The sequence below is a fragment of the Vigna angularis genome, chromosome 5, assembly GCF_016808095.1.
Source record: "Vigna angularis cultivar LongXiaoDou No.4 chromosome 5, ASM1680809v1, whole genome shotgun sequence".
NCBI classification, from domain to species: Eukaryota; Viridiplantae; Streptophyta; class Magnoliopsida; order Fabales; family Fabaceae; genus Vigna; species Vigna angularis.
The window spans coordinates 32,151,613-32,160,680 of record NC_068974.1 but is presented as its reverse complement, the minus strand read 5'-3'; the positions used below and the strand labels follow the sequence as shown (position 1 = coordinate 32,160,680).

General features: G+C 34.5%; 1 protein-coding gene across 13 annotated transcripts; it reads left to right on the top strand.

The window, feature by feature from the left end:
* The first annotated feature begins 388 nt into the window (after positions 1–388).
* Positions 389–8,800, top strand: LOC108340562 (tRNA dimethylallyltransferase 9). 13 transcript variants are annotated; one of them, XR_008248874.1, is made up of 11 exons: positions 389–684; positions 1,256–1,309; positions 1,447–1,489; positions 2,174–2,282; positions 2,536–2,734; positions 3,069–3,300; positions 3,490–3,584; positions 3,905–3,999; positions 7,785–7,860; positions 8,193–8,318; positions 8,418–8,431. XR_008248874.1 is itself a non-coding variant. In XM_017578026.2 (11 exons), exons 1-11 carry the CDS (start codon positions 445–447, stop codon positions 8,479–8,481), a joined length of 1,347 nt encoding a protein of 448 aa, XP_017433515.2. In that variant the 5' UTR covers positions 389–444; the 3' UTR covers positions 8,482–8,800. The 13 variants fall into 13 exon arrangements, 6 of the variants coding, with proteins under 6 accessions (XP_017433515.2, XP_017433517.2, XP_017433516.2 ...); XR_008248872.1 differs by lacking the exon at positions 8,418–8,431 and adding an exon at positions 4,248–4,403 and having other exon boundaries at positions 3,494–3,584; positions 8,179–8,235; XM_017578026.2 differs by having other exon boundaries at positions 8,179–8,318; positions 8,418–8,800.
* The last annotated feature ends 268 nt before the right edge of the window (positions 8,801–9,068 follow it).

Below are 9,068 nucleotides of genomic sequence, written 5' to 3'. Positions count from 1 at the left end.
AATTATAAATTATATTTTGTAATTAAAAAGGTTATAGAAATTTTGAAAACTTTAAAATTAAATAAAAAAGTTTTGTATAAAGATTATGCTAAAACTAATTTTAATTGATAAAAAACTTATATATATATATATATATATATTTATGAACTATTTTCACTTATTAAAATTTCACAACTTCATCTTCAAATTTTTGTAAAAAAGAACTTCAAGTAGAAACTCTAAATAATAATATGCGAACATAAATATGAATAAAAATAATCAGTAATATTATTATTTATTTTGAAAAAATTCTTTACAACTTTACTTTCCCTTGTAAATCAGAAATTGTAACTCTAAACACGGATAAATTAAAAGTAACAATGACCTAAACAATATATCTGTTATCCAGTCTTAATATACCTCGGTTTGAACTTGGCACGCTTCACTCCCACTGCAACCTCGACCATGATTAACAATGGCGTCTGCACTCTCCGCACCTGCTTCCGTTTTCCGGGGAGGTCGCCATTCCCACCATTGCAGCGCTCGTTCACTTTCCGGCGGCGGTTTCTGGTGACTGCATCCCAAAGGAAGAAGAAAGAGAAGGTTATTGTCATTTCTGGACCCACCGGTTCGGGCAAGAGCCGCCTCGCATTGGAACTCGCTAAGAGCCTCAACGGCGAAATCGTCAGTGCAGACTCTGTCCAGGTAATATTATATTTGAACACAAACAACCATTTTCCTCAATCGTGTTTTTGCACTGCGTATGAGGTGGTGGTAGTGATGCTCGTAGGGTTTTGGGGATTTTAAGTTCAAAAGTTAGCAATCTCCATGGAAATTGCCATTCGGCAAAATCATGGATAATAAGTTTGTTTAGCTGCTGAATTAGTATTACTACTACTATTATAATTTCATGAGATGAAATATTATTGATTTAAATTGTTGCAGCACATTATTTTGTAAAAGGAGAAGTCATTATTATGGGACAAAATTGATTTTTCATGAAGATGCTATGACTGGAAACGATATTTATTTATAAGTTTGGAAATATGTAAGTGTATTGTAATTGAACAATTGAACGAGTTTTGTTGTTTTTGTTGAGTTTAGTTCGGATAAATTCGGTGTAAACTTTACATTGTCTTTCCCTTTAAAGAATGTTGATTTCTGGAATAATTACTTTAAAAGTTATGTCAAAGGTGATACGTAATTGGTTTTATGATGTATGAAATAATGCTCTTTCTTTATTCATGTGGCTTCATTTGCTTGTATTGTACCACAGGTATATCGAGGGCTTGATGTTGGATCTGCAAAGCCTTCCCCAGATGAAAGAAAGGTGTGCGATTGTGACATAACACATGGTTTACCCAGATTGTTATAAGCTTTTTGTATTTCTTCTTTGCTTGAACAATCATTTTTGGAACCTTTGATTTTAGTTCATTTACTTTTGTTTTTGTTTGCTTCTCTTGTTAGGAGGTACCACATCATCTGGTTGACATACTGCACCCATCTGAAGGTGTGTTTTATGTTGGACTGAGTATAATTTTTCCTCTGTCTTCTATGAAGCATGTTCTTTGATCTGGACACCAAATACTCCTGCTAATGTCTAAAATATAGCACACTGAGATGCTACATAACAAATGAAATGAAATATGGGAAACATTAAAGCATAACAAAATATCTATATTAATAAACAATATTTATTTATTCTAGTATGTTCACCTTTCGTCCATGGTGATGACCCTCACAAGAGATTATTGGGATACATTAATTTATTTTGCAATATAAGCACTTAATCTCTTTACAAAAAAGTCCCAAAGTGAGATGCATTACACCTTTCCACAAAGGTATATTCAACTTTTCAAATCAGCATGTTAAGTTTTATAATTTTTCTATGATAATGACTCTAACCAAACAAAATTTGAGAAATGTTTTAAATATTTTAAATTGACTTTTCTAAAAGTTAAAATATGATTTTTCTAAACACTTTTGTCTCCATTCATACTGAGGTGTTGGCTCCAGTGTTTGAGAAGACAATATATTTTTAATTGAAGCTATTGAGATTTGTCTGAAAATGTGTTCAACACATGACACTTCATATATGGGAGGTGTTTGTGCTGCATAGGTCATGTTGATTTTTGTTATTGAAACTTTGAAGGACTTCTATTTTGACTAATTAAAACTAATCATTATTTATCAGACTATTCTGTTGGGCAGTTTTTTGAGGATGCAAGGCAAGCTACAAGATGTATTCTTGACAATGGCCGTGTTCCCATAGTTGTTGGAGGCACTGGATTGTATTTAAGATGGTATGTCTTTTACAATTACCTATTTTGTTGATGTTAACTACTTTTTACTCCTTATTGAATTCTCTAATTGTTGCATAGTGGTTGTATTATATATCTGTAAACTTCTGTCAAATGGAGGAAGCGGTTTGGGCATTCACTGTATGGATTGTCAATGTTATATCTCATTGTTATTGAGTTTATTTTCTATATGTAGCTGTTGATGTGCTAATGCGGGACACTATACCTGAGTTATGTTTGAATTTTTAAATATAAGGTTCATATATGGAAAGCCAGATGTACCTAAATCTTCTTCAGTGATTGCATCTGAAGTAAATCAAGAATTAGCTGAACTACAGAGGAATGAAGACTGGGATACAGCTGTACAGTTGGTGGTAAAAGCAGGAGACCCAAAGGCTCAATTTCTAGCAGTGAATGATTGGTATCGACTACGGCGTAGCCTAGAGATTGTTAAGGTATGCTTGCCAAGTTAAGGATAGTCTCATGCAACTCTAAATTTTATCCTAGCTACTAATCTTATCGAAAGAATGAAGAAAACTCTCTTTCTTATGCTGCACATGTGTGATGATATTGAATACCAACCACAGTGAAAATATCCATTTTTTTGGAGTAAAATGGTTGTTATGCGATTATCTCTTTTAAATGAACTACATTGTAGTCGACTGATTATGTACTTGCCTGTATGTTTCTGTGGATATATATGTCAAATTCATGATTTCCATGGTTTACTGAATTGTATGAAATATGTTTATGAATTCACCATTTATGTATATTTCTTTCGAATGGCAGTCTAGTGGATCACCTCCTTCTGCATTTCGGGTACCATATGATTCTTTCAGGGAACAGGGTGAATGTAGTGTTGCTGATGATTCTGAGTTATCTGATATAAACACGTACGGTGATGGAATGGAAGAAACCAGCTCATCAGAGTTAGACTATGAGTTTATGTGCTTTTTCCTTTCTAGTCATAGACTTAACCTCTATAGATCAATTGATTATCGGTGTGAAGATATGCTTTTAGGTATACCCCGAACAGGAAAACACTCAATTAGTATATGAATCCCCTACATTTTGTAGAGCATTCTTCTCTACCTGTATGCATGCATGGGCACAGTGCATACCTTGCTGTTATAACAATACATGCAAGCTCTCTGTCAATAATATATGAATATTTGATTGCAACAAGTCTCTTAGCTCTCTTCAACTGCAGGAAGGGATGGGATTTTGTCCGAGGCTCAGTGGCTTCTTGATACGGGTCTTCATCCAAACTCCAATTCTGCAACTAAAGCAATTGGTTACAGACAAGTATATCTTACATTTTCTCTATCACATTTTAATGTTACCATCTTAAAATTTCAAATGATGAAATATATTTGTATACTGTGTACCTCAAGAAGTTCTTTATACAATAAAACAGTGTTGGTTGAAATTGAAGTAGAATATGACTCCAACTGTCGCTTTTTTAATGGCGTGTTTAATATAAAATTACAGTACTATATTAAGCATTAGTTATGTAAAGTAGTTGATGGCCCATAGAACATGTGTATTATGTTGATCATTTTATTTTCTACTGAAATAGTTGTGATGAATTTATTCATTTTGTATACGTGATTCACCAATTTAAGGCCATGGAGTACTTACAAAGATGCAGAGAGCAAGGGGGTCAGAGTTCTGCTGCAGAGTTTTACAAATTCTTGTTTGAATTTCAAAAAGCATCACGGTAATGCATTTTGTTGTTTTATAAGATAAAAGTAGCATAGTACTTTAGTTTTTCTTTTCAGTTAAAATATTCTTTATATATTAAAAATTAATTCTTTTCCTTAGATTTTGGATTGAGTAAATCTTTGTTCACTGAATGTTTCTACTGTTAAAATATTACAGCTTTGTTGTTATAAAATTTAATTAAATGAGAAATTTAGAATACAGACTAAAGAACATGCTCTTTCATTGTGTTTGAGAACTTTTAAGACCATGCGAGGATCCACTATCTCTTTCTCGTGTCTAATAACCATTTGAGATTACTTGGACCAACAAGTGAAATGTGCAAGAGGAAGCACTGCTTCAATTCTGAATGCTGCCTCTTCTAGGAATTTTTCCATGCTAGTTCATTCCAAATCTCTATTGGTAAAATTCTCCAAAACTTTGTTTGGGCTTTTCTGTTAATGTTGGTTTTGTAGTTGTTGTTTTCTTAAACGGTATCACTATTACTTTAGGCTGCCTTCACATACTAAAAAAAGAAATGTATATAAAGAAGAAAAGAAAAGTGCTACTATGATAAGTTATTCTCCAGTTCAAATGGGCAAGATATAAATATGTGAGCTTGACTTATCTTTTCTCTTGCCATTGAATTCAAGGGTAATGTTTTCATGTATAGTGTAGTGACAAGGTGCTGAATTGATCGCATAGAACATATATCCCTATCCCAGGATGATCTCTTTTATGTTTTAATTCCAAAGTGAGCACTAGGGGTTTGTATAATTAAATGTCAAGTTCAACAACATGCACAGTGGATGTTATACCATAGTACCAATGATATTAACTAAAAAGATGTTCAGCTTAAAATAAGTTCGGTAACAAAACCCAATTATGATTCATGAGTTTTCAATCTTTTGTAGTATCTAAATCAGATAACAATTTTTGAGCAAGTTGTTTGTTTGCTTATTTTGATGTTCTACTTGCTTGTCCTGTTTCGAAAATTGGTGTATGCTGTTAATTAGCATTCTGTACACTTGACTGTTCTAATAAAGATTTCCTTGGTCGGCTTCAATCTATCATATGTCAAGGATGGTGGCTTGTGCTTTCACATCTTGTTTATGTCGAAAGTATTTCTATTCTTAGCCTATTACTATGATGTGGTTCAAGTAGATCATTACCATCATTTATACTGGTACGACTGTCGCGGTCATACAAATTTGATACAAAAATTTATGCAGTATAATTACTAGGAAGTGACTCCTAGGTCGTCTCTCAAGGACCAATTTATGTGGTTCAGTCTTAGATTTTAACACGAAAGGGGGGTTTATGAAAGTTTTTTGGTTGACACTGAAAAATAAATTAAAACTAAAATTGGAATTAAAACAAAACAAAATTTAAAACGCCAAAATAAATCTTAAAGACAATAAAAATTGAACGGTAAAAAGACGGTAAAAATAGAAAATGACTGAAAATAAAATGACCGGTAAAATAAAAGAGACAATAAAATTAAAAACATTTAACATGAAAATAAAATTCATCAAAGATTAAACGTTAAATAAAAATTCTGGACAGTACAAGTAAAAATGAAACGATCAAAGGTGACACATTCAGAAATGAAAACTTGACACATTACAGAGAGTTTGGAAAAGGAAGAGGCAAGAGCCTCCTCCCAGACGTGAGTTCCTAAACTACACCTAAATCTACTCTAAATTCTAATACTCCAATCTGATTCTCTGCTGCCCATTTTATAGTCAAAATTCTAAACCAAGTGTACCCCTCTTCCTTTCACGTGAGCATACCACTTAAAATGCAAAAATTCCAACCGTGACTTTTATTTCCATCCAACACCACTTCTTTTTGTCTTTTTCTTCATGTGATACTGCAGTTTTTCCTGCCGGATGTAGCACTCAAACATTTGAACGTTTCCTTGCTGCCATGCACCGTGATGTGATGCTAGACCAGCTTCTTCTTCTTGCTTCCAGCCATGCCTCCATCTCCTACTTGTAGCTGCTGTATGTTGGGTTTGAAGGCGTGCGGGACCATGGTGTGGAGTGTGCTTCCTTGGTTCTTCAAGCTTGATTGATGGGAGCTGATTGCTGCACGCTGCAATGGTGAATCTGCTTCATCTCCAACTCTGGATGCTCCCTACTTCAGGCGTGCCTTCCTCCCAAGCCAGCTGGATGCGTGATGCTTCTCCATGTGTGTTTCTCCCTTAGCTACGTTCAAGAACCAAGCCTCAAACAAGTGTTGGCTGCAGCTGTTCCAACTCCAAACTGCTGGACCGTGAGCACCTATTGCTAGGCGTACAGCAGCTCCCTTCATCTCGGCTGATGTGTGCTCTCTTCATAATGAAGCTCCAAAGCTTGCTGGACGTGGAGGACGTGAAGACTTCTACTGGACCAAGCTGCTACTATTGTGTGCTTGCTGTTGTTCTCCATCCAGCCAATGAATCCATGAACGGTGGTTGCTGTACCAGCTCCAACCTGCACCTCCGTGTGCTAGCTTCTCTTTACTGGACCAAGGACGTGTTGCTATTCCATTCCATGGAAGTCTTTCCCTTACATGAGCTGTTGCCTCTTTTGACTCTTCCTCGATGGATGTGCTTTGCTGGACCGTGGTGAACTTGAAGGCTGTTATGGGGTGTATTGGACGGACACCGTGAGAGCTTTCCAAATGAGAAATATATGTGTGTAACAAGTAGGTGGCAGCTGCTGGATGTTCCCTTGTGCCGTGGCATTCCCCTTAGCATTCTGGAATTCATTATGAGCTTTCAATCAACCAAGTGGTGTCCCCCTCCATTATGCTTCACGGTTTACTACATCCTTTCTTAATCCAAAGAAAATTCTCGCGGCTCCCACTTTGATTCCATCCAAAACTTTGCTTGTAAAATGAATTATTCATGGGCCCATTATATTTGGAAGATGACTACCGTGAGGAATTGTGGCAGCTCCTTTGCACAATAGAAAAATCACATATGTTACTTTGATTTGCCAAATGCTTTGCTGAATTTTCCATGTGGGCCGTGTGTAGCACTTCTTTAGAATTCAGCATTTTGGAAGTCTTTCATGTGGACATGACTTTGCCAACCCATGAGTGGTGGCTCCCTTCTCTAATTTGGTGTCTCCCACTTCCTTCCAAAAAGAATAAAAGATTTCTCCATTTTGTCTTATGAGGCCGTGAGATAACCAAGAGCTATGCTTCCATGCCATTCCATTTGAATGCTAGTGGACAATTTACGTGAAAGACATGTATTTATGTGGATGTTCCAAATGCATTTTCTACCATGAAGTGTACTTCCTTGTAGCCAATCAAGAAGCTTAAAAACCTTTTTAAGTTGTGGCCGTGAGATGCTCCTAATTAATTTCTTCCACAAAATTTAATCCCCAATAATTTTCCTGCAATCATTAATGAAAATAATAACCTCAGATAATTCAAATTAATTAAAATAAGAATTTCTGATCAAAATACGCACAATTAACGAAAACGGAATAATATCGGACATTTAAGCATAATTCCCCGATTAAATCTAGCACAATAAACTAAGTGAAGTAAAGAAAATAATGATTCATCATATACCCACCCATAAAATACATGCTGGTATGTTGAAATTATTTCATCAGGAAAAAATCCTATTGTACCTTTGTTCTATCTCGCCAATGCACCACAATGTTTATCCTCTGCTGTTGTTTGGTATTTTGTTTCCACTGGATTTATTATTTATTTGATCTTTAGATGCTTGTCATGTTTTGTTGCTACAGAGCAGCAGCGTAATTCAGTTATTTAACGAGTTATTTCTTATACTTTCTACAGGAATTTTGCAAAAAGGCAGTTGACATGGTTTCGTAATGAAAAGATATACCAGTGGCTTGATGGTTCTAAACCTCTGGTATAACAATTGAATCTTTCGCCACTGGGTGTTACCTCGTGAACACATGTTTCTCTTTTTATTTCATATTAACACTACTCTAAAGCCAACAATTTTGAATTCATAGAAAACTACTAAAGTTATGCCTCCCTAAGATTGAAGATGTAATTGCTCGTAGTACCTTTTTCAAGTTTTAGGGGGTTGGAACTTGGAAGCAGCTGTTAACTTAAGTAGTTCCATTAAACCTTAAGGAAAATGTTTGTTTTTCAGTTGGGCAATCCGTTCTTTTGTTTATTTCTCTCTTGTATGCTTTATCTTGAAATGAACTACTCATGCCAGGAAACCATTCTCAGTTTCATTAATGGCGCATACCATGACTGGAATGGAAGTCTTCCTGTGCCTGAACACTTAAGAATGTCGAGAGATATTTCTAATCGCCGAGAAGAAAAACATCTAAAGACTTACCGCACCAGAAATAGGTACCTTTATTTGTTTTGGGCAAAGTATAATATTAATTTATGCTAAACTATATTCCTTGCAACATTACGATTTAATTTAAGTGTTGTTTTCTTATGAAGGCATTTTGTGAAGGGGGAAGATTGTTCTCATATTCTTAATTGGATAAGTAAGACTCAAAGGTGAAGTGATGTATATTATTTTCCTTTTGCATTCTTGAACTGACTTTGAATTTCAAATTCTAGAGTTTCCAGGTTAGAGAGAAAGTTTTGTTTTCATTAACTTTTCTTCATTACATCCTTTTGTCATCTGTAATGTAATATTGTTTTCTGGAATATTATAATGACAGCTGAACTTGGAAGTTTAAGTTCTTTCCATCCTTTCACTTGTGAACCTATGTGTGCGAGAGAAGAATAAAATTTCACCTTAACAATTACATCATTAATAATTTAATATAAATTGAGAATTTTATTTATTCCATCCATCAATATAGCTTCATAAACTATTACTCTATCAATAATTGTACACGTAATATTCATTTAACCATTGATTATAATTATGTATTATTTTGATTGTTTGTTCTTTATTTGTTCAAAATTTTACAAATATGATATTTTTAATTTACATGATTTCTTTTTTTAATTTACATGAATGATAAAATTTTAAACATGATTTAGTTTAGGAAATTTGAAGCGAATGGTAGTTTTGAATAAAATGATCCAATAATAATGAATGGTTTGACACTACGTGAGTTTTATATAAGTATAATTTCT